Source organism: Puntigrus tetrazona, chromosome 3 (genome assembly GCF_018831695.1).
Source record: "Puntigrus tetrazona isolate hp1 chromosome 3, ASM1883169v1, whole genome shotgun sequence".
Lineage (NCBI taxonomy): Eukaryota > Metazoa > Chordata > Actinopteri > Cypriniformes > Cyprinidae > Puntigrus > Puntigrus tetrazona.
In genome coordinates, this window is record NC_056701.1 from 6,192,180 (window position 1) to 6,218,283 (window position 26,104).

At 39.3% G+C, this 26,104-nt stretch overlaps 3 protein-coding genes across 5 annotated transcripts in view; 2 read left to right on the forward strand and 1 right to left on the reverse strand.

Annotated features, from left to right (window-relative positions):
- The window catches only part of LOC122341437 (centriolar coiled-coil protein of 110 kDa), an 8,231-nt gene extending 5,372 nt beyond the window's left edge, over positions 1 to 2,859 (forward strand). The window contains exons 7-14 of the mRNA XM_043234810.1: positions 292 to 386; positions 507 to 623; positions 704 to 805; positions 898 to 1,014; positions 1,180 to 1,253; positions 1,603 to 1,665; positions 1,754 to 1,816; positions 2,243 to 2,859. Coding sequence (XP_043090745.1) covers positions 292 to 386; positions 507 to 623; positions 704 to 805; positions 898 to 1,014; positions 1,180 to 1,253; positions 1,603 to 1,665; positions 1,754 to 1,816; positions 2,243 to 2,315 — 704 coding nt within the window. The 3' untranslated portion in view covers positions 2,316 to 2,859. The remainder of the gene's footprint in view (positions 1 to 291; positions 387 to 506; positions 624 to 703; positions 806 to 897; positions 1,015 to 1,179; positions 1,254 to 1,602; positions 1,666 to 1,753; positions 1,817 to 2,242) is intronic.
- On the reverse strand, positions 2,851 to 19,624 carry dnaaf5 (dynein axonemal assembly factor 5). Its single transcript, XM_043234800.1, has 13 exons — positions 19,053 to 19,624; positions 18,055 to 18,239; positions 17,744 to 17,868; positions 17,191 to 17,309; positions 16,254 to 16,486; positions 14,768 to 14,998; positions 10,980 to 11,123; positions 10,625 to 10,793; positions 9,451 to 9,598; positions 8,609 to 8,759; positions 7,134 to 7,290; positions 5,888 to 6,079; positions 2,851 to 3,304 (listed from the first exon to the last, which is right to left on the reverse strand). Exons 1-13 carry the CDS (start codon positions 19,582 to 19,584, stop codon positions 3,180 to 3,182), a joined length of 2,511 nt encoding a protein of 836 aa, XP_043090735.1. The 5' UTR covers positions 19,585 to 19,624; the 3' UTR covers positions 2,851 to 3,179.
- A 787-nt stretch (positions 19,625 to 20,411) lies between these two features.
- Positions 20,412 to 26,104, forward strand: part of prkar1b (protein kinase, cAMP-dependent, regulatory, type I, beta) — a 52,737-nt gene continuing 47,044 nt past the window's right edge. Inside the window, exons 1-2 of one of the 3 annotated variants that reach the window (XM_043234830.1) lie at positions 20,412 to 20,738; positions 21,228 to 21,418. In XM_043234830.1, the coding sequence (XP_043090765.1) occupies positions 21,245 to 21,418 (174 nt within the window). In that variant the 5' untranslated portion in view covers positions 20,412 to 20,738; positions 21,228 to 21,244. The remainder of the gene's footprint in view (positions 20,739 to 21,227; positions 21,419 to 26,104) is intronic. The other 2 variants (XM_043234829.1, XM_043234831.1) reach the window with 2 other exon arrangements.

A 26,104-nucleotide genomic window follows, 5' to 3' on the forward strand; every position in this document is an offset into this window, starting at 1 on the left:
AAATATATTAAAACTTAATTGCTGATTAATAATATGCATAGCTAAGAACCCGCACAACTTTAAAGGCGATTTTCTAAATATATATTTATTTATTGCACCCCCTTTTTTTGCAAACCCTACATCAATGGAAAGCTAATTCGTTCAGGTTTTGATTTAATTAAAATGCGTGTTATCGGTTTTGTGGTGCAGGGTCGTGTATAGAAATTCAACTGAACGTACACGAATGCAGGTGGGCTATATTTAGGACGCTTTTAGTTCTGTTTGCATTCTAAACTATTTTTTACCTTTCAGGTTTCCCTTCGAGCGCTTTAGACGCGCTGTCGCCCTCGAAACAGACTCCCGTTTATATGCGAGGCCCGAATCACGCGAGAAACAGACTCAGCCAGGTGTGTGTGTGTGTGTGTGTTTTTTTTTTTTTTTACAACTGTCGAGCAGAATAAGCTAAGACCACGACAGAAGACCGCACTGGACTCTAATGAAGGGTTATAAATGTTTTTTTGTCGCAGGCGTTCACGGAGGAGCAGCAGAGGGCGCTGTGTCACCTCACGGCCACCGCGAAGGGCTTCCTGACCAGACGCCTGCTGAAAACGGACAGAGTCAAACACCTGCGGCAGACCGTGCACGTGAGAACGCGACACAGAGCTTTGCCGAACCGCGTGCTTTGCCATCCTCACCCCCCCCTGCGTGTGTTTCCCTCCCCCAGGACACGCGAGAGTTCATCCGCTCCTTCAGCGCCGACGGCCCCCAGAGGAGCCGAGCTCTGTCGGAGCAGGACGTCTCCCTGCAGGAGCGCGTCAGGGCCCAGGTCGCGCTCCCGTCACGCTTTAAAAAACGACAGCGCGCGCGGCAGCGGCAGCCACTGAAACCGCGCGCTTTGTGTCTTGTCTGTCTTTGCAGTTACGCGCGGCCCTGTTCGACGTCCACGACGTCTTCTTCTCGACGACTCTCGAGGAGCGCCTGTCTCTGCTGCAGCAGGACCGGGAGCTGCGCGCCGAGAGGAGGCTCAGAGAGATGGTAAGCATCTGTAGAATTTCTGGTCGGTTGCGATCCTTGGCCGTCGTTGAAGTGCTTGTTTCCTCTCTGTTTTGGAATTTTAAAAAAAAGTCATTTCCGTATGAATGCACAGCTGTGCGGGTCGGTGTTTCTTTCTAACACGTGCGCGTTTGATGTGGCACGCAGGAAAAAGCAAAAAGCCCCAAGGACAAGGTGATTCTGTCGGCTGCTACCCAGAAGTCACTTGATAGAAAGAAGAGGTGAGCGAGGTATTCATCTATTGGATTAGAAAGGAACAATACACCTAGTAAAATACACAAAAATTGGCAATGTTACTGGACAGTTATATACATATGTAAATAATAAAAATAAAATACAATATGTATAATTTTTTTTAGTTTTAAAGGCAGTTTAAAGCCTGTTTCTGTTTTGTTTCATGACTTGGTTTCAACCTTTGTGTGACATTGATGATGATTAGCACTTGTTTGGTATAATTGGTGGATCACACACCTGACTATAATCCTATATATAAATATATATATAATTGTTCTAAAATGCTATGTATTTACATGCTTATGAATTCACTCAAATGTTCTTGTATCATGTCAGAGTTGGTGAATCTCCAAGTCAGACCAGAAAAGCTCAGAAGACCAAGAGTCCTCCTACAAAAAGGTAAACACAAAATCACTCCCAAGAGACTCCTTCTGCACCATATAGCCTATAGTTGCCTGCAGTGTCCTGTGTGTGTGTTTTGTTGAAGGATCCTGCAGCCCAGCCAGGGCCAGAACGCTCCCGTTTCAGGCCAGCAGCTCCTGCGCCGCGGGTCAGTTCTTCACATTTTGCTGCCTTTGATCGCGCAATCTCCCGCTCCTGCCATTTCCATTTTCTCTTACGCCGCTGTTGATGGAATTTGTAATTCAATTCAGCCCGTGGCGGACTCTTACAATACTGGAAATGCCGCACGGCCTGCCAGAAGAGTCGCCTGACATTTTAAAATTGGCTGCGTTTATTTGCAAATGCATTTGGCAGGATCTCACGTAGTCATTTAGTCAACTCAAGTGCGATCAAAATATCACGGCGTTATATTGCAAAGAGTCACTGTGCGGAAAAGAAAAGCGCAAACCTCAAACACCTTTCGAACTAATAAACTGCGCATAAAGCCAATTTATTAAATCAGAACATTTCGACTGTAAATCGATGCAATGTCTTAATAGAAAACACGCGGATAAAACCGTTCGATGTGTTTCAGGAGTTACAAGAAGACCCCAGAAGAAAGGGTTCAGCATTCGGAGAGGCTGAAGAAACAGCATTCGCTGGGTTGACTTCACGCACGCTTCTCAACCGAACATGAACAAATAATACTGCGCTAGTCACACTTCTAAAAATACTCCCCTGCTAGCCATCTCATTGAATTATGACCATTTAAACGTAACTGATATCTAGTTCTTCCCATTATTCTACTACATACTGCATATGAATATAGAATTAGTAGAGGTTGCATAATCGTTATACTAAATTACCATTTTAAAAATTCTTACATGTCCTCCAAATAAGAGGCCTGCATTAACACAGAGAAGTTAATGCTGCTTTATTGCTGTTGATACTAATCAAAATGTCAGTAATATTGCCAGAATGTCAAATAGTAGAATAAGAACACACGCCTATGAAGAGTGCCGACGTTTCTTCAGAAATGATTGTATTTGATAGCACTTGAACTGAATTTGTGCTTTTAATCATAATACTTTCCTTCAGTACTTATTACTGCAATCATATCAGTTGTTCATGAATGTAGTCGCTCTTGCCTTGCAAACTTAAAGACGCACCTGAGCATTAAGAAATGTGAAATAAACCATAATGTTTGATAAACAAGTTTATTTAATAGAAAGTGGCAATTCGGCGCATATAGACGCCAGTGTCAAAGAGAAAGGCACGTCTCGAACACTTGCTTGTCGAACAAGAATTTTCAAATCTGTAAAACAACTTGTTTTTGAGCCAAAGCGTTCACAAAATAACCAAGCGAAGAAAGTTCTATTGGGTTGCCTTTGAGTTGACGGTGAAGAATGCTTTATATTAATGATATTTCCACAAATGGTAAGGGAACGGAGGCAAAAACAGAGCGAGATTATCCATTCACAACATCTGTGTGAACGTTGGTAAGGAAACCCCATCAAGTTCATCCGCAGCCGTCACAGTGAGTAAATGTGCCGAAGGAGTTCATCACAGTACTCGGGACTGCGCTGGTTCTCTCTCACGGCCTCCGTCTGCCGCTGTAAGAGTCCTCCGTCCACCTCGCCGGCCACCTTCAGAACCTCTGTGCACAAGGAGATGTTTACATGCGATTAATCGCGTCAAAATTCACTCATTTGGCGCAGCAACAGTGTAACCGTGGTTTAACTTCACCATGCCTGTACAATTACAATTTACTAGCATGAACTCGCATTAAAAGTCATGGGAAACATTGGGAAATATTACAATTTTAGATGCCCGTTTTCGGGTGGACCATTCTTTTAAAAATAGCCGTTTCCCCCGGTAACGCTCTCAAAAGTTGCTTTATCGGGCATTACGGATGAGATGAAGTGAAAATGAGACCAATCACCACAGAAAAATCACACAAAAGGGGTTTGGAAGTCGTAAGTAAGGTACAAATAAACTTGTATTTTTGACCTCGCAGGCACGTCAACCTGTCGTTGAAAACAGTTGTGCTGCTTCATATTGTATAAATGCATACTGGTCATATAATTGGCGAACAAAAAAATAGATACTGTGGTCATAATTTCATTATGAACTGCCACTTTGATCTACATGTATAGAGAGAGAGAGATCAAAGTCACAGTTAATATTCAAATCATGACCGCCGTTAACTGGTTTAGTGATGCAATGTGATTATTGCTCAAATGCAAAAGCGTCCATTGTTTTACCTTTACAAATTGTTAAGGGAAAAAAAAAAAGCCTTTCAAAGTCAGCTCACCATTTAGGAAGAAAGAAAAGCCCACAAAGCTGTGTTCTTTCAGCAGTCGTGTCTTTGTTGTGGGTATTTGGTTTTATCCTGATTTGTTTGGTTGGGGGGGATTTACTTTTATCCGGCGCTTTATACGTTTGTAAGCACACCAGAAAACAAGGTTTTCTTTGTGTGAAGACACGAGTGAATTTCCTCAGTAACTCAAGCACAGTGTGAGAGTGCTGTTATTATAAGCTTAACCGAAGGAATGAGGGATTATGGGACACGGGCGAATGTGGCGTTATAATAGACATTAATCACATCTGAGGTGTCTTTGAAATACGAGACATGTTTAAGAGCAGATTGAAAAATAAAGAAAGACAAGATGAGATTAAAAAGAGGAAAACAAGATTAAACCGTGCATCCAAAAATCGTCACTACATTTGAATTTAAGACTACACGATTTTCCCCTGATTTACAGTTTGGATAAGTTGATGGTAGCTGCTGAAAATCAAAGCCAAGTTGACTGATTTCATAGAAAATCATAGTGCATGATGGTCACGGACATTGCTTTTAGCTTCACATTATGTTTCCATCCATTTTCCATTTTTTTTTTTTATTAAATATATACATGCATTTGTATTTATATACACATCAAATATGCACATATAAACAAAATTAATCATGATTAGTTGTTTGACAGCGCAACTTTTTTTGGATCCAACATTTATTAATTTATTTAATACAAACATTTATAGGCCACAATGATTTTTTTTATTTTTATTTAATTAAAACAAAATATGAAAGTAAAAGTGCTAGGGCAGTAGTCTTAATAAGCGAGTCATTCATTCAACCTATTTGTTCAAATGGCTAATTCATTAAGTGACTTGAGTCCCTAAAAGCTACAACTCATTCAACAACAAAATGCTGCTGTGTGTCATTCAGAGATGAACAACAGTTAGGTTGTGGTTTTGTTCGGAACTATTTTCATTGGCGAAATCGAACAAAACAGACATTATTGTGTCCAAATTATCAAGTTAAATCGACTGCCTTAAAGGGTTAGTTCAGCCCAAAATGAAAAATCTGTTATTAATTCGCTCGCGTCAAAAGACCTTCGTTCATCTCCGTAACACAAATGGTTTTTGATGAAATTAGAGAGCTGTCTGATCCTTCTTTCAATACAACCGAAATGGTCCCAGATCCAGAAATGTTGCAAATACCTCTGTAAAATAGGATGTGGCATCAGTATCTCAATTTCAGTTTTGCAAAAAAATAAAGTATAATAACGAAGTATTATCGTAGCGTCGCAAAGCTGAAGTTGAGCCTGTTTTACTGACGTTTCTGGGATCATTTGAGTTGTATTGCTGTCTATGGAGGGTCATAATATCTTCATTTGTGTCCTGAAGATGAACAAAGGTCTTACCGATTTGGAACGACACAAGGGTGAGTAATTAATGACAAAATTTTCATTTTGGGGTGAATTAACCCTTTAATGAACTTCACATCAGGATCCTCTCAGGGCTTATTCTATATCGACTGGATGACTGGCCTACTCACTATATATATATTTTTTTAACGTCCTTCAAAATGTAATTAGGGGGTATGAAAGGTTTCTGAACAGTACTCTGTGTGCGTGTGCACTAGGACACACTGACACAGGATTATGGGAAGGCGTTGACAGCCCATGACCCTGCTGGAGGCAGGCCAGTAGCAGAGGAGCGTGTGATGGATAGAGTGTAAAAATGCAGGATTAATGAGGCTCTTTGAAGTGAAGAACGAGGAGGATCAGAGAAGTGGACCGTAGACCATTAACACTGAGCTGAATCACTTCCTCATGCAGCAGGAAGAGATCTATCTTACATCACAACAGTGTCGACACGAATATAACTGTCATCAGTCATGATTCAAGTCAAAACACCAGATGATTACAGCAGAAATGAAATACCGAGTCCTTACCTAGGACTGAATCCTGGATTTTGGTGTCGGGGTCGTCCATGTAGAGCAGCAGCTGCTGGAACAGGAACTCCAGGTGTGGGCGGCACGACTGGGTGTCGTAGTTATTCCCCAGAGAGGAGAACCACGTGCTCAGAGACTTCAACGCTTCGACACGAACGTCTTCACTGCTGTCGTCCACGCGCTTCAGCAGCTCTGAACACACACAGACACACTCATGAAAACAGCTACAACCGCACAGATACTTCTGAAACACACACTGAATTATGAAAGACTGCAACAACAATTATTACTGTATTATAGGCACATACGATTTATTTAAGATTTAATTTTTTATTTTTCAACAGAGAAACTATAAATAAATTTAACAGACTTAAACTTTATATGGGCACTGTGCACTGTTGCAAATTAATAAATGTCTAGGTATATAAGTTAAAATAAAATAGTAAAAAAACAGTTTTTATAGGTTTTGTGCACTTTTGTATATTAATACATGTCTAGGTAATTAAAATAAAAATAAATAAAACTTTTCACAGGCTCTGTGCTGTTGCATATTAAATGTCTGTAATTAAAATAATAAAATACCGTTGTATATTGATTAAAAAAATAAAATGGCTTTTTATAGGCTCTGTGCTCTGCTGCATATTAAATGCCTATGTAATTAAAATAAAAATGCTGTTGTATATTGATAAATGATTAGGTAATTTAGTTTAAAAAAATAAAGCTTTTTATAGGCTCTGTGTATATTAAATGTCTATGTAATTAAAATAAAATAAAAAAGCCTCAGGCCATATTTTTACAGGCTTTGTGCACTGTAGTATGTTAATAAATGTCTAGATAATTAAAAATAATAATAAAAAGCTGACAAAAATTGTTACGGGCACCTCATACTGTTGCATACTAGTAAATAACACTTTTAACCGTTTTAAATAGCATCTTTGAATGTTATTTCACCATTCACGCAACTAAATAAAAATATAGACCTTACTACTTGATGTAATGAAAATAACACCATTCACAAAATACACAATTCATTCAACATGTGACCTTTTGACATCCAGTGTTCACAACCCATGCTTTTATCTATGGCCCCGTCCAATGAGGAGTTAATGATCTACACCGAAAATATTTAACACACTCCACGTCTATCCAACCTCATTTTCATCCGTCACGTATAATATGCTGCTCCGAATCGGCTCAGTCTCTTGTCTCTCGTTGTTTTACAGTATGTGTGATGAGTTAAACGCACCTGGGTAGATCTTGTTGAGTGAGTCGGTGTTGAGCCGCTGTGTTGTGAGTCTCAGCAGCGAGTGAAGAGACCTGCAGGCCAGAAGACGAGCCAGTTTAGAGTCTTCCTCCAGCGCTGAGATCAGCTGAGTGGTGAGAGTCTCCTCCACCGACAGAACCTGAAACACATCAACATCAAATATATACACTCCAGCTGTGCAGCAATATCACACTTCTGGCCTTCCTTAATGACCACTGACACATGAACGTGGCAAAAGACAGAAATTGAAAGGGTTAGTTAACATTTTTAAATGTAAATTCTGTTATGAATTACTTATGAACTATTCTTATTTAAACTGTCGTTTAGCCCTGTAAGACAAAAATTAAGATATTTTAATAAAAAATAAAGATATTTTTGATGAAAATCCAAGAGCTCTCTGATTCTCCAGCGACACAACTGAAATATTTCCTGAAACAAAAACGTATTATAAAATATGTAGGTCCGGTCCTTGATTCTGATTGGCTGAGATGAGTTCTAAGCTATTCTACAAACATACACCTCCGAAAACTTGGAACCATATATATATATATATATATATATATATATATATATATATATATATATATATATATATATATATATATATATATATATATATATATATATATATATATATATATATATATATATATACACACACATTATATATACACACATATATACATACACACACACACACACACACACACACACACACACACACATAGATATATATACCTAGATGCCTCATTAGCGACACCTAAACCGTCTGCCACATTGTAGTGGTTTGACTTGACGTCATTCATCATAGTAATTAATGAATATTCTCAAGATGCTCCAATCCTGTACACAACGGCTCTGTGTTAATCTACAGTATGGTGAAAGACGTCAAGTTCACCATTTCAACATGGCGGCTGCATCTACGTGCCTGGAGCATCTATACATGTCTACGGTTGGAACCACAGCCCTTTCTGAGGGACTACATTGTATGGCAGAAAAATACAGTTTTTATTAATATCAGCAATAATGGTTTACAGTGAATTTCTAACATCTAAAGGGTGTTGTAGGTTATAGATTCACTGTAAACCACCACTTTTTGGGGCTTATTGCTTTAGTAAAGATATCATTAAAACAGTCCATGTGCCATCAGTGGCTGAACTTTTTTGCAAAGCTGCAAGAATACTCTTTGTGCGCAAAAAACCCTCCAAAATAGCATTTTACTCCCGCCATTTTAGAGAGTACCCCAGATCGTAATCAACATAACCAACGTAGTTGTGTTGCCGTCTATGGAGGGTCAGAAAGCTCTCGGATTTCATCAAAAATATCTTCACGCGTGTTGATGAACAAAGCTCTTACAGGTTTGGCGAGTAATCAATGACCGAATTTTCTTTTTTGGGTGAACCGTCCCTTTAAATGCCGTTTTATGAGGTGCATTGTTATCGTATGTGTATAATTACTCGCTCTGCTGGGAAAGCCGCCCCATGCAGGACAGCTAACAGACAGCTGAGAGCGGCGGTCCTGACAGCCGCAGCAGACCGACCCGAACGCCACACCAGATTAGGCAGCAACAAATCCTGCAGGACCAGCTCCATGTACTCAGCAAAGCGCCTACAGACACAAAACCACATCCACAACATGTCACGTGACCTGACCTTAAAAGTGACATTAAATCAGCAGGGCTAACGACATTTTTTGCAGTACGTCTGCTTGAAGCCATTCCCTTCGGGGATTTCCAGTGAAGTCTTTTAGCAATGATAACGATTCATAATAATAATTAACTTTATTCATAAACAATAGAAGCCTATGATACGTCTCGATTTGGACGTCTAGGTAAACCTTTGCATGCGTGCGGTGTCTTTCCTTTCACTCTCCTCTTATTTCACTTTGCAAATCAAAGAGCCACATGAAACGGAGGAATTTGAGATGAACGGTATCACACACCACATGAAAAGAGGGGATTTTGCTCCATATCGAAATGGGACTATCCTGTCACGTTACTTTATTGGGGTAATTACGAAGGTCTGTCTTTGAAATGCACAATATTTAGATCCATATCAGGCATCACAAAAGACCTCAGTTCTTCGAATGCATAAATTATTGTAATCATGCACGCTTACACGTATACTGAAGCAAGCGGCGGTGGGATATTTCACATATAAAGATATCAAGTGCTCAAAAGCCACTGTTCTCTTTCATGCATCAGTGCTATCATTTAGTGCATTAATTTTTAACGTATTCTGTAATGATGCAAACCGCACAACAGCACGTGAGGTTCAGGATCCGTGTCTGTTGAACTGACCCCTGCGAGTCCAGGGTGTTGCTGGCGTCCAGCAGTAGTTTGGACAGCATGGTGAAGATGTGAAGTCTCATCTCAGGATCTCGACTGGGCTCAAGGCAACTCTTTAACAGAGGCAAGAGAGCTGGAAGAAACTCTCCAACCACTGGACCTGAAGGAAAACAATACAAAGTCGATAAAAAAAAAAAAAAAAAAAAAAAAAAAAACTATGTAAGATTGTGGAGAAGTGATGAATGTAACTATTTCAAATAGATTACTTTGATTAGTCTGCACTATAATTTATCTGTATTTTGCTATTTTGTGTGTTAATATTATTTTATATCACACATTTATTATAAGCGGTTAAAATTTAATAATATTTGAAGGAATATTAACTCTTTAACATTTAATTATTATATATATTTTTATTTAATTGATTTTGTTTCGCAAGGACACATTAAACTGTGCGCCAATAAGGACATTACTGAAGACTAGGCGGGGGCTAAATAGGTAGAGATGTAGAATCGTGGGGCGGGGCTAAACAGGCAGAGATGTAGAATCATGGGGGGGTGGAGCAAAACAGGTAGAGATGTAGAATCGTGGGGGCGGGGCTAAACAGGTAGAGATGTAGCATCGTGGGGCGGGGCTAAACAGGTAGAGATGTAGAATCGTGGGGCAGGGGCTAAACAGGTAGAGATGTAGAATCGTGGGGCGGGGCTAAACAGGTAGAGATGTAGAATCGTGGGGGCAGGGGCTAAACAGGTAGAGATGTAGAATCGTGGGGCGGGGCTAAACAGGTAGAGACGTAGAATCGTGGGGCGGGGCTAAACGGGCAGAGATGTAGAATCTGGGGGCGGAAACAGGCAGAGATGTAGAATCGTGGGGCGGGGCTAAACAGGCAGAGATGTAGAATTGTGGGGCGGGGCTAAACAGGCATTGATCATCATCCATTTTATTAAATTATAGAGTAGAACATTCAAACTGCTTTAATTCTGCCTTTAATTCAAGCTGTATTTAGACAAAGAAGTTCTGAAACTTGCAGGATGTTTTTATAATACAGTGACCTCTTCTATCCCGTATTATTGTAAGGGAATTTTGGTTTCTCTGTTCGTGACTGCTTTAATGAGTTCAGTTCTTTGCGTGCATCTAAACAGAAAGACGGCTGCGATTCCCAGCTGCACATGAAGAGCGCACTCACCGGACTGCATAGCTATGATCTCCAGCTGTGTTTTCTGAATGGAGTAACTGGTCCAGGTGTGATGGGAGTCAGACAGACACTGCAGCAGATCCGCCATGTGCCGCCGGTACAACTCGCACGCTCCACTGAGACCCTGCGCCTCACACAAACACCTCACTGACTGCTCCGCCTGACAGAGAGACACACAGCAATGCTCTTGAATGAAGCATCTGAGGGCCCGTAAATTAGGCTGAGCAGCTCCTCTGAACATGCAATGAGATTTTGTGCAATATAACGAATTCAGATCTCGGTCATATCTACAGCTCAATCTGTGTGTGGGAAAGCTTTGTTTTGACCGTGCGTGCGCGGGCTTTACTTTGCTGCACTGCTCCTGCTGTGAGGTGAGACTCTGAACCGACACCAGGACCTTCAGCAGCTGCAGACTGATGACAGAACAGTCCACCGGACACACACACAGCACAGCGTCCACACACACCAGCAATTGATCCAGATACTGCACCTGAGACAAAAAGAAAGAAAAAATAAATAATAATAATACAACTTTTCATACCGCCACTTCTCATTATTTTGCTTAATGTTAACTTTGTAATTTATTCCTTTTACTTTTCTGCTGTTTTTAATTAAATGTAATTAACATTTGCTGCTATATTTGTCATTAATCTGACCTAATTTTTTATTACTTAAATGGACTCTCTGACCACGTAAATCTGTCCAAAACACACAACGACATCAGTCTCTGTTAAAATAAAATAAAAAAAATAAAATAGAAGACAATTATTACACTATTTTAGTGACAGGGTCTCAAGCTTTGAAACAACTTTTAAAATATATTTGATTACAGTTTTTGTCTATCAATAAAGGACACTACAACACACACCTAAACTCTGTGACCTTGTAAAGCAGACTAAACTCTTCACAGGCTTTTCTTTCCATCGTTCTCTGTTGTTTTCCTATCCCACTGCATTTTTACTCTCCCTCGAGACCTCTGTGTGTCTCTTTCCATGCAGTGATCACATGTCTAGACAAAGTGTCACATTCACAGCAACAAGAGGATCATGACACTGTTTCCTCCGCTCAGCGGTTCTGTCATTAACAAGGCCTGGATGATTAACCTGCAGGTGCTTTCACTGGCCTACAGGAAGTGTGTGTGTGTGGGACATTTTCACTACTAAATTTAGGCAAAACTGAAAAGCATTTCAAATAATGACAACGTTCTCTTGTCATTAATGTTCAGGATTAGACTATGATTTATGCATTTACTTATATGATTAACCATTTAATTATATGGTTAAACTTAGGCAGGGTATATAAAAAAATTAAATAAAATTAAATTATAGAGACAGGCAGGGTTATGCAGGGTTAGGCATGAAATAAATATCAAAATTTAATTAATAATAAAACAATTAATATATATATATATATATATATATATATATATATATATATATATATATATATATATATATATATATTAAACATATATAAATTAGGCAAGTTTGGTTATGCACAGGTATAAAATGTTTAAAATAAAATAAAAATAACTGACAAGGTTATGCATGGGTATAAAGTAAAATAAAAAATTATGTTCACAGGTTATGAACAAATAAAATTAAAACAAAAATAAATCATTATAAAAGGATAAAATTAATATGTACTGTTAGCTAATGGCAGGGTTCTTAAATATTCTATATATATATATATATATATATATATATATATATATATATATATATATATATATATCCCATGATCATTAATTAATGACTTACAGGTCAGAAAAGCTTTTTTTTCCATTATGCAATGGTAATAAATAACTCATTTTAAAGATGCCACTTTATGAACAGATTTCCAGATCAAACTAACACTCGTAAAACAGAAAAGCATGTTCTCCAGCTCACGCCTAGGGCCGTCAGAGGAGTGACTGACAGGTCTGACAACTGTTTCAAAGCCACCGTCCTAACCAGCACTCACTGCCATTCCAGTCCGTCTGGCTCTCTTAGTCCATAAATGTGCTCCTGCCTCCTTCAGCAGAAGCACGTCTCCAGCTCTTCCTTTTTCAGGACAGAGCTGAGCGGGCCGCAGCTGTCAGCCACGATACGTAAAATATATACGCTCGTGAACATACGTTTGCCTTTCTTCAGACAGCTGAGATTTACATTCCCGCTCGCAGTCCCATGGCAACGCCGAAAACAAAACACGGAGAACTAGTGCTTCTGTTTTCCATGTCCCAAAGGCATCGCAAATCCAATTCATAACACACTACACAAACGCGCACCTTGTGTTCAAGAACCCTCAAAGGAGGACTGCAGGCATATTATTTCCTAGCCTTGTTCTTACACGATGCTTTTTTTCAGATGGTACTGGAAAACAGACAGTCAAAAGTGTTCTGACAACACCAACATCAAAGCAGCCTGACATCAAAGCTGAAGAGTACAGGAAAGATCAGAGCATCTGCCTCCGTTCACTCAACACCGCTAGTCCACAGACTCACCAAAAACACACTTCTGGGTCCCATACATTATTTATTACAGGCATACTATAATATTCACTTAACACTAGATTCCCCAGTTCAGACCATTTACTGAAACTAAGAAGTGTGAATGTAGAAGTTTTGTAGTAGCATTTTTAGTTTTTATTTAGTATAACTTTTTAAATGCTATACTATTATAAGTGTGCATTCATATATTAAATGAACATTTATTTATACATTTAATTACATGATTTGTGTTTTGTTTATATTTTATATTTGATATGTGCTCAGTCATTAATAGATTTTGAGACTTCAGCCTCATCAACAGTACAATAGTATTTTGTTCTGTATTTTAAATGCAACCTGCATTTATTTGATTTAAAATACACAAAAAACAGTACTATTGTAAAATAGTATTGCAATTTAATAATGCAATCATTTTAATGCACTTTTAACATCATTATTCCATACTTTAGTGCTTGATCTGTTAGAAATCACTGTAATATGGTGATTTATTATCAATGTTAGAAACAATTGTGCTGCTTAAATTTTTTTTTATTTTTTTTGTGATGTATATTTCTTATGTACATATAAATGCATATATGCATGTATTTTTCTGAAAAATGTTATTTATGAATGTAACATTTCTAATATAAATGATATGAATATAAATATAGAAATGTAAATACATGTATATATTTTGAAAATATATACCCTGTGTGTGTGTGTGTTATATATATATATATATATATATATATATATATATATATAACAAATATACAGAAAACTCTTATTTTGTATGTGATCATTTGACAGCACTTTTTTGGAACCTTTGCTAATTTTTAAGATTTTTTGAAAATAAAAGTTAACAAGAAGTGTTTATTTAAAAGAGACATCTTTAATCTTTATCTCCCCATGTCAATTATGGCTACTTTGATATTAAAAATGTAAAAAACAGGATAATTTGCTACTTCCTTCCTGAAACAACAGAAAGCACCTCCCAGTCAAAGGTCCCACAGCATCTGTGACGGCCCGTGTCTTTATAAAGTGTCACCATTTCACAGACAGCGCTCTTGAAGACACGCGATTCAACGAAAGGAAGGCTTTGTGAGATTCTGGCATGAAGTCCGAGATGAGACACGGACAGATGGACCAAAATATGCAGGATCGCGGTGGACACACGGGGGGCAAAATTAGTCATTTTTCTTTAGCGCTTTAATTACACTACAGAGGAAATTCCTGCAAAGCCCTCAGGGGTGGTCACTTGGCACAGACGGGTTGGCAAACTCAAAAAATAGAGTGTTATTTTAGATATCAAAGCGAGCCGAATGTGGGTTGAGAGGAAACCGGGGCCAGACTCATGGGTTTGGGTGGGATTTTTTCCACTCGCTCTGACAGATACACACTGTGATCGACACTGTGGGCTGCAAATATGAAATAAAGGGAAAGTAACCAGCCAAAATAGTTTCTTTTAACAATGTGTAGCATATCATTTTGGAAAAGCAAGACCATAATTGTCACCAGAGGTCACTTACGTGGCTGTGTTGTTGGTCCCTGATGGTATTGGTTGGCTGCGCAACTTCACCACAAATGGAACAAATTCTTGGCAAAACAAAAATTTGCTAATCTGACAAAGTAAATGAAATCTGTTCAGAAAGCTCACTGTCTCTCACCTGTTGGAACCCCTGACAGACTTCAGGGTGTGCAAGTGCGTCTCCAATTTTAATCAGGTGGGGTCCTAACGCCTCCCTTGAACTCCCTTTTAATACGGCCCCCAGAACCATGAGAGGAGCCCAGGGAGAAGCAGACGAGCAGGAAGCGGAGTCTTCAACGTGATCCAGGAGCAGCTTGAGGTGAACCTCTGGACTGACGAAAGCTCCCAGCAGCTTTGCTGACTCCAAACACTGCCAACAGGGAGAATGAGTGAACTGAAACCGAAAGCAATGCAATCGAAGCTGATGCTAAGCACAAAAACACCGTCTGTACAGTCCGAGGGGTCCAGCACGTCAAAGCAACCCATTGTGACGATGTTTTGGCACTACATCCTCTAATATTTATATCTAGCTTCGGATTTACTCCTTTTAAGCTCATTCTGCTTCATGTTTGTTGGTTCTCTCGCCAGCTGAAGACGGAAAACACTGCATTATTGATTAAAAAAACAGCTTCAGTGAGAAGGTTACTTAAAAAAAAAAAAACTGTAGCACATAAACGGTGTTAAGCGGCAAAAGAGATTGATACTTTCTGTAGACAACAAAAGTAGTTTTGTCTGTCAAATATACTGTATATGACAAATGACATATTAATGATGATTTTTTAATGATTTTCAATCTAAATTTGGAAGTATTTCAGCATGTTAGCCTAGTAACGTTTTTAGACTGTTTTGACTACAAGTTATTTTGTGTTGTTTCTTCAAAGAAAAGTATAATTCGGATATAAATCATTCATCAAATTTTTCCCCTTCGAGCCAACAACATTTATATCTTTTGTCAGCATGCCTTATACGTAGAAATCTAATAATGGTAATAACTTCATCATTACGTTTATGGTCACGCTTTGTATTAAGTGGTCTTTAACTACTGTGTACTTGCATCAAAAAATAGGCACAATGTTCTTATTGTGGTCGTAATGTGCTACAAAACACTTTTGCTGCTACTGAGGAGAGATACGGGTCAAGTTAGGGACAGGTTTAGCGATATGGGTTGGTTTATGGGTGGGTTAAGGTGTAAGGGACGGGTCAAAGGTCTAATTCTAAACATAATTACAGGTGTAACTGCATATAGTTATATGTACAGTGCAAAAATGCGTGTGTGCACAAAAAGTGCATTGTAGAAAATTATTAATTACATTTTTCTGATAAAACAGCATTCAAAATTAAAAAAAAATAATTTAATAAATTGCAGAAAATGATTTTATTCCACTAATAATCAAGGCTTAGGTTTGTTTTTATACATCTACAAGTACAGTGGGTTGGAAAAGACTACAGTGCAAATCCTTTTTTTGTCTTTATGCATGAACTTCCACAGCTGCCTTTTAATATTTTAGAAACAGGGTCTTTTACTTCAAAAATGATTTTTAAACTGGTACCGTAGGTTGCTTTGACGGAAACAGCCTCGCTAAAGCAGTACCGTGAACGCTGAAGCTGATTGGCTGTCCCGGTACCTGTTCTCTGACGTCAGTCTCGGGGTCTGCGCAGGCGAGGTACAGCACGCCGAGCAGTGACCGCAGGTGTTGTGTACAGTGATCTTCAGCATGCAGCAGCAGCACCCGCAGCAGCTGGGCCGTCTTCACTCGCGTCTGCACTAACCAGTCGCCAATGTCCCGGCCCACAGCAGGAAGCAGCTTCGACAGATTCCTCACCACCAGCTCCCTGCAGCCCATCCCAGGGCGCTCCGCTGTCCGGGGAAAAGCAGAAACATCGGTTTTATCACATTTTTCTCATGCACGGCTGGTTAAAAAGTGTCTCTAGCGCTCACCGCGGCGTCGTTTGTTTGATCGCAGATACAAAAATACGCTTTCTATATTAATGTATTTTAAAGTGCAATTTATTCCTGTGATGCAAAGCTGAATTTTCAGCATCATTACTCCAGTCCTCAGTGTCACGTGATCCTTCAGGAATCAGGCTATATTGCTGATTTGAAGAAACCTTTTTTTCGATGTTGAAAATAGCTGTGCCGCTACGGTATTTTGAATGAACGCTCCTTGATGAATAGAAAGCTGAAATCGAAATCTTTTAGAGCAATGAGTTGGTTGTTAATAAAAATCTGGCTAACGATTCTTTCACATCGGCCCTCTCTCTACTTTTCTGTCAATAAAAGTAGGAAAAAAATAGCCATAAAAGCTAGCATCTGTCATCCCAGCAAGCTTCTTCCTAGTTTCGCTCATGAAATAACCCTTAACTAGATCAGGCCTGTGGGGCTTTTATTCTAGGACAAGACAGCTGAGCATCAAAGTCCGCTGAAACGATAAATGGGGGCTACAGCATCTCAAAAGTTATTTAAGAGTTTCATCTAGAGTTTTAATATCTAATATACACGTATTTGGTATGCATAACATCATTTTAAGGAAAGAAAGTCACTCTGTGACTAGTTTGTCCTACCTTCAGATGTGTAGAGGACAGGAGCAGGCAACTGAAAGTCCATCTTATCCTTCAGATCATCCTCGTTTTCCTTCTCCCATTGAGATCCTACCTGTTTCCATAAGTCCTCAGCAAGCAACCTGGATGAGTTTCAATCACACATACATTCTATATAAGAAAAGACTATTTTTTTTTAGCAAAATGTAAGAAAAAAAGAAATGGATTATTACTATATATAGCATGGATGTATTATTTAAAATTTAGTCATTTAGCATTTTGCAATAATTGTCATTATTAAATATCACATAACAGATTATGGCTTCCAAAAAAATATGATGCAGAGCAAATATGTCTTCAACATTGATAATTATAAGAAATGTTTCTTGAGCAAATCAGTATATGGCAGTGATTTCTGACGGATCATGTGACACTGAAGACTAGACTAACAGGAATACATTACATTTTAAAATGAATTAAAATAGAACTGTTTTTACGTTTCGTATGTTTGATTTAATAAATGCAGCCAAACCGTAACTTTCATGACTTTAAAAGGCCTGGAAAACCGTGTCTTCACCTGATTTCAGGGATCTCGTCGCTGAGGCTGCTCAGAAGCAGCGGGATGAGCTTGTGGAAGTAGGAGTATCGGTCCGGCAGACGGAGAAGCCAATCCCCCACGACTACAGTAACCGCTTTCCTCACCTGAACACAAAAACAAACCAGTCCCGTGTGAAAAGACATAATGTCACATTTAGCGGAATCATTTCTTGGAAGGCTTCCAAAGAGGAGTGATTCATTAAATAACGGATCAATGAATAACTTTTTTTTTTTTTAAATTTGATTTCCTTGTTGTTATTTGATTTTTCAGTGAAGCGGCCGGCGGCATACCCGCGGAGAGTCGTCAAACAATCTCTGAGCCAAGTGGGACAAAACGTCGTCTACGTTCTTGCCTGCGCTGTGCTGAATGACTGCGCCAACGGCCTGTGTGACAGAAACCCTCACTTGGGAATGCTGGTGAGAAATCGTCTGCAGCAGAGGCTTCAGAAGACTCTCAGCCTGCAGGTGGAAATGATCTGAGCAGAGAGAGAGAGAGAGAGAAAGAGAGAGAGAGAGAGAGAGAGAGAGAGAGAGAGAGAGAGAGAGAGAGAGAGAGAGAGAGAGAGAGAGAGAGAGAGAGAGAGAGAGAGAGAGAGAGAGAGAGAGAGAGAGAAGAGAGAGAGAGAGATACACACACAGGCAGATGTTTTATGATTATACAGGACTTAAGAGGCAAGCAGGGCTTAGATGGGTTGCTGGTTGTCATGATAACATGGTCAGGCTGACGGCCCTGACCAAAATGAACACACAGCCAAATATGAGTAAAAATAATGTGAGTGTTGGTGAGTATATTTACTCATTCTTACATTTCCTGGGAATGTTGAATGCAACCAAAAATCTTCCAAAGTTTAAAAGTTCCCTATGCTGATTTACTCACCTACAAAATCACCCTAATCACTGATTTTTATTTATTTATTGGATTTAATAGATTTCTCTCTCTCTATATATATATATACACACACACACACACACACACCACAACAACTAACCACATACGGAAACAACACATCTAAAACCCACAAAGAAACTTCCCTTTTTAATGCAAAAAAAAATTCTAAATTTGGGAACATGTTGCATAAACCAAAGCAAAATCTTAGGCATTGCTAAAATTAATAAATACACTCGCCAACACTTTTACAATTTGTGTCAATTTTACGTCCTGGTCACGGCCATGAGTGACGACCAGCGGCTACCATGGCAACCAACAACCCATCTTAACCAAAGCCTTTGTCTTCACATACTTTATAACGGTTTTAAAAGCATATCGCCAACTTGAGTGGCCCACTTACCAGGAATACTCTGTGCAACACCGATGGCACATTTACAGCTCTCTTTCTTGACCTCAGGAAAGGGATCTGTGATGGTTCTCTGGAGGATCTTGATCATGTCATCTAGGTAGGGTGCCAAGTGTCTGCCGCACACCTCCAGCACCAGAGACAGCGTCTCCATGAGAGCCAGCCTGAGCTCCTCTGCCGGCTCCAGGATCTCCTTCCCTCCGAGCCTCTGCGCCAGTGCGGGCATGAGGTAGGGCAGAGCGTCTTCTGGTTTGGGGACAGCTTTGATAAAGCCGGCGATGATCTGAATCGCCGCGTCTCTGCATGTCTCCGCGGGGTCTGACAGACATTTCAGCAGCGCCTTCAGCAAAGCGGCGAAAAGCTCCTGCAGCGCGCCGCTGGACAAGCGCTGCTCGACGGTTTCTCTCTTCAGCGCTTCCAGAGCTCGCCTTCTCGCGCTTTTGTTGTCGTCGTTCAGACAGTTCAAATGACGAGCCAGAGATTTTAAAACATCCGCTGCAGCTCGCTCATCACCGGCGGCCGCCATTGCTGCTTCGCACGTGTGTTTGTTGTTGCTGGTGGGCTGGTCGTCACGGCGATGGTTGCCACTACGACTGTAGATTGCGACAGTTTAAATCGCTTTACGGCAGATGCTCTTTCAAAACAGTTGAACTTGATTTTACTTTTGTAGAATTGTAATTATTATTATTCATGATAATACATATTATGTTTATTATTTAATTTTAGTATTATAATATTTTAGTTTTTAATATTATGTGTGCAGAATACTATATACGGGTAGTTGACGTATCTATGTTATGAAAGAAAAAAAAACTCTAACACTGAAGATAAACTTCTTCTGTGCTATTTGTAACTCAAAAATTTGCTATGTAACAACACCATAAAACTCGACCTTTTTCCAGCTACCCATGTATATATGTGTGTGTCTGTGTGTTTGTGCAGTTCTCATAACTATTATTAAATAGTGTATTGACCAACCCATAAAACATGAAGCGCATGATAACGATTTTCTAAATAGATGGTTGGTATCACGCATTCCTTTTAAACAAGTGTGTATTATTTTGCATTTGACAATAACACTAGTCTTGCCTCCGTGGGATTTAAGTAACACACGAATAGTGTAGGAAAAATCTGATCTGCTTATTATTCCCTAGTCATGCATTTTTTACGTTCCACGGCTACACCAGCACAGTCATGTGTGCGTACAAACGCGCTCGGCCACAAAACATCGCCGCGCGCGGAGGTCAGCTCCGCGGTCCACGGCGAGAGGAAGCGCGCGCGCTATTCCGAGTGACGCGCAGACCCACGAGGGCGCTGATTGGCTGCGTCCGCGCAGTGCGGAAAATAAATAAATAAATTAAAAACAAAACACAGCGCCCTCGCCCCGCCGAAATCTACGTATCAGTTACAGCTCTTTTTTCCCCGATATTTAAAAATTACGTATTTCTTTGTGGACCGTTAACGTCGGCGTCCAATCGGGAGACGGATTGACGTCATAGCGCTCGCGAGCAGCAGGACCAAACAAGCAACATCCCAGAGCGCGAGCCCTGCATCTCAGCCTCGTAACGGTAAGACGAATTAACGGCAAATACGCTGCCACGCGACCGTTTCTAGCGTAATATACCAACAGACGCGGTTTTCAGGATAATAAAGGGCTAACGCCGTTCACAGACCGCGCAGGTTTGTATCTGTAAGCGAACAGGCGGCGATAAAAGCGTATAAACAGGTGATCGCGGAGTGATGCTCCACCGACGCGTCGTTTTTCACGCACGACTGAATGCGGTACCGGTTTCGTAAACGTATACGTCGAAATTGAGAACTGGTTAGATCTTTAAACGGTTGACGTGAATCAATGACGGAAGTAAAATGTAAATACATGACACAGAAGAATGGCCTGTGTCATCATCATCATCATCATCATCATCGTAACCACTATGATTTAGTCATAATGACATATCTATCTATCTATATATCTGTCTATGCACAGTGTTTGTGTATTTGCAACTGCAGATGATTGATTGACAGACATGTGCATATTTAATATGTCGTGGATTTCATCGGTCTGGCAGCAGGCCGGCTCATCATCTGAGAGAACAAGTTGCACAGACTTAAGAACGAACATCTCTTCTCTCCTTCCCCCCCTCCCTCCTTCGCTCTTTTCTCCTGCAGCAGTGATAGAAGATAAGATGGCCACCTCCTCCTCCAATCTGGAAGAAGACGAAAGTCTGAAAGGCTGCGAGGTTTTCGTGCAGAAACACAACATCCAGCAGATCCTCAAAGAGTGCATCGTCAACCTGTGCATCGCCAAGCCCGAGCGGCCTATGAAGTTCCTGCGGGAACACTTCGAGAAGCTGGAGAAGGTGCGTCGCTCTTACTGCGTTTGCTCTGCCGGCGCTTGTGCTTGTGTAAGTCACGCGTGTGCATCGGGAAAAGGGTGACGGGGATGTGGCTTCATTCCCATGGAGCTGGAGCGGTTGGAGCCGGAGAGTTATTGAGATCACCGCCGTCCCGTTTGGCCTGACACTTAACCTCCGGATGGTCCTGGGGGATTGCTCCTGTGTTGTGTATCGCTTTGGAAAAAAAAGTCTGGCTGAACGCACTGGTGCAGTGTTAATGAACGCCTTCTCCTTCCCTCAAACATCCGTGATGATTAACTGTCATTGTGTTTTCGCTCGTAGTGAGGTTGATGTTCTTTATGCGCCTTAATTATTGGCAAGTGAATCACAATAGACAGATACCAAACTTATGAGAAATAATTGCATGTTTGAGGATGAGAAATCGTTGGTTTCTGTAACGCTTTTTTGATCTGTTCTCGGCGCAGCTTGTGAACTAAGTGGACGGTGCACTTTATCGGGATCTGCCAAAAACATCTGAAGTTCATGTGCGGGTTTTAAAAAAACGGATTTTGGATATAGCTGGGCTTTTACAGATTGATAGGAACCGGGCGGAAAACCCGTTAAAAGGTATTCATTTGTATGTTGATCAACAGTTTTAGCTCCAAGCCCTCGCATTGAAAAAAATTTAATATTAAAAAAAAAAAAAAATACATTTATTTATTTACATGACTTTTCCAGGTCTAGAAATGATACTTTCACAGATTATTTGAAATAATTTTTTTTTTGAAACTTGTCGAATAATGAGTTTTTGCTGTATTCTTTTATTTTTAGTGTATCTGGTTAAATTGAATATTAAGTAGTATTTAGTACACCATGTCCATGTTTCTTTACATGCTTTGATTATTTATTAAGATACTATGTGTTAAAACGTAGTCCGATTCGTATTCAGCGTTGGCCAAATATTCATATTGTGATATTATTTATCTAAACGTTTTTCCCAAATGCTGCGCAAAAATACAATATATTCCTTTTTTGAACATTTTATCCTATTCCATTTTGCTTTCGATTATTTAATGTATGAGACAGTATCTGTTCAAACCACATTTATTGTGATATTTTGTACAATTTAATTACAATTTAAAACTGTTTTATACTTAAATATATTTTAACATTTAATTCATCCTGTGATGCAATTTTTCAGCGTTACTCTCAGAAGTCGATTTCGAAAGCAATTTGAAATCAAACTCTTTTTAAGCTAGACGCATCGTGTAACATGCTCATCGTCACTTCTGGTAAAAGCAGCGCATCCTTGCTCCAAAAAACACTGAACTTTTGGTAAGAGGGACTTTAATGAGCCGCGATTGTTAAGAAGAGCTATAATCGACATTCCCCCCCCCCCTTAAAGAAATTAATTAGGATGCATGCTGATGCTTTTTGATGTCATTGCCCAATCCCGGACTCTGTGTACCGACCGTATGAAAGTCACAGCAGTCATTCGTTTAGCTGGAGGTGCCAGTAACCGCGTCGGCGCTCAGCAGCAGCTAAACATCTTCTTTGATCATGTGCTCCAGGAACAGCAGACTTTTTCAGTCTGGCGGACGCTTTGGGCTCGGGCTTTTGTTAGGAATGCGTTTCTGCTGAGCTACTGTTGGTTTAGGTAGAGCATCAAACAGCCGAGGGGGATTGTGCATTCATGAGACGCGATCAGATGGGCTGATATCGAGCGCAGCACAAGACCGTCTGTCCTCGTCTTCTCCTCGTGACGAGAGCTTGTGTTTTCGGGGTCATTCGGTGTCATCAGAGATCGAGCCCCCCCGTGAACGATGTTTACTGACCCACTTGCGTTTTGGGTCGTAGATGGGGTTCAGTTGCTCACGCGTTCTTTCTGTCCGGCGCCTTTTGTTCATTTAGAAAGATGAAATTGCGCAGGCTGCTAAAGGGCGACTCTGTTCTGAACGTTGCGTCTGTAAAAACTGTGCTGGATTAAAATCTTTATGTGGGGCAGAAGGCGACGTGAGGGTGAGCGGACGATTACGGGATTTTAGTTTTAGTCGTATTTTTTTTATGTTACTGACGGATGCAGGAATGTCAGGCGTGGATCTTCGTGTCAGCTCGGGCGACATTTGGTTGAATTGAGATTAGCTTCAACCAATAACTTGTCCTCTTGCTCATGCACCAGTTGCATAGTAATGCCAGCCAGGCAACGACGCAAATAAAAATAAAATGTTGCAAAAATGTCAACTTTGGCCCAAACATACACCGCCATATAAAAGTCTGGGGTCCTTTTTAATTTACTTTTTTATTGTTTAAAGTGTTCTTTTTTTATATATATTTATATATATATTTTTTATATATTTCTTTCATATATTTAGCCAGGGCTCTTTAAATTGATAGAAAGCGGCTGTATAGACATTTAGAATTTTTGAAAGATTTGCATTTCAAATAAGTGCCTTTGAACTTTGTTCATTTAAGAATACTGGAAAAAATCTCTTTTGCACACACCTACACACACACACACACCTACACACACACACACACACACACACACACCTACACACACACACACACACACACACACACACACACACACACACACACACACACACACACACACACACACACACACACACACACACACACACACACACACACACACACACACACACACACACACACACACACACACACACACACACACACACACACACACACACACACACACACACACACACACACACACACACACACACACACACACCCACACACACACACAGAAATGAGGCAGCACATTTATTAATAATAAATGATTCTTCAGCAACACATCAGCATATTGTGTTGACCCCAAATATTTCAATGGTAGATTAGGCCTATACAGTCTGTGCACGTTTACAGTATGCTTTTTGTAAGAAATGTAAATGTGGATTAAGCTAGTGTGTGTGTGTGTGTGTGTGTGTGTGGAGACCCAGTTTACAAATGATTCTTTCATTAGAAATCATTCTTTTGTATGATTAGGTCAAAATGATTCACACATGATTTGGTGATGACTTTGTTCAGTTTTTGTTCAGTTTTTTTTTCAGGTGACATTCTTAAATGACAATATTACTGCAGTAATGGAACATAAAATACTGTTTCAAAAACAGTTAGCATTAGCATTAGACTTTTAATCCAAAACTGACATTTAAATTAAATTATAAATTAGTATTTTTTGCATCCATCATTTTTGGTTGTGTGTCCTTATAGCTCTAAGATAATTTGATAAGCTGATATTTGGATTGTTTTCTATAGGCATTATTCAGATTTGTTTGTGTGTTCATGATGGGTTTGCAAATTTGATATTTGATAATCTGAATCTATGCATTGGCGAGCAAGATGATCTTTAATGGGCATGTTGTTTAATACGTTTTCTGATTTCACAGGTTTCAGACTACATTTGGGCTCTTTTCTGTGTTATTTCACAGACAGGCCTGTTGATGGCTGTCTAAAGCTTTAGAGCGAGCATGTGTGTGTTTTGTGTGCATTTGTGAGTGTGTGTGTGGCATGTGCCCAGCTGTTCCTTTGCATCTGCCTGCCTTCACTTTGGTATTTGTGCCTTTGGATGTTTCGGAGGGAGACGTTTATGCCGTTTTACAAACACTTTATCCATTTATATCCTGTAAAAGTTTTAACTGTGGAATTAACAGACTGATATCAGATTTATAGGGGCCAGAAAGTCATAAAGCAGAGGTGCCAGAACCTGTTAAAATCTGATAAAACTCACATTACTTGTGCAAAAAAACAGTTAAATTAGGATAAATTATAATATTATATATATATTTTTGTATTTCCTATTTGTGGGCCCTAGTTCAGGCATCTCTGTTATAGAAAATTTGCCATAAAGAATCAACTACATAGAAATGCACTAAAACCTTATTCAGGGAAATAAGAATTAAGTAAATGTTTTACCCTATTTTTTTTTACCCTATTTTACCCTATTTTTATACGCTATTTAGGATGTTTACCCTATATATATATATATATGTGCTACAACTTACTAATTAATTGTGCATTTTTCTGTAATTAATCATGATTAATTGTACTTACTGTAATTGTATTTATTTGTATTGTATTTAATTGTAATTGTATTTATTGTCTCACTTAATTTAGAAACAAATTATTGACGCTATTTTTCAGTTGTGCATTTGTTTAATGGCTTTTTATTACTGATACCCCTGTTGCAGATAAAAGAAGTAATATTGCCTTTCAACGTTAGTCAAATTCGAGCCGTCCTTTTTAACTGTTACAGAACGCTAAAAATATTACAAAAATCTTCACATTACGTAAACAATTATAATGCATTTAGCTGTGTCGTTTAGCATTATCGTCTTTAGATGTCAGTTTATTTTGTGCATTTATTTTTGCAATAAATTACTAGCATTTTGTATAAATTAATATATATGTATGCATGCATATGTATATGTATGTATGTATGTATATATATATATATATATATATATATATATATATATATATATATATATATATATATATAAATATATATATATATATATATATATATATATATATATATATATATATATATATATATAATCACCCTGTCCACCCTGTATGTGCAGTGATTGTACATTGCAGTAATACTGACTGTACCCTCTCTGACTAGTACACATCTTGTCTCTCTCGCACACTCACACACTCACACACACACACACACAC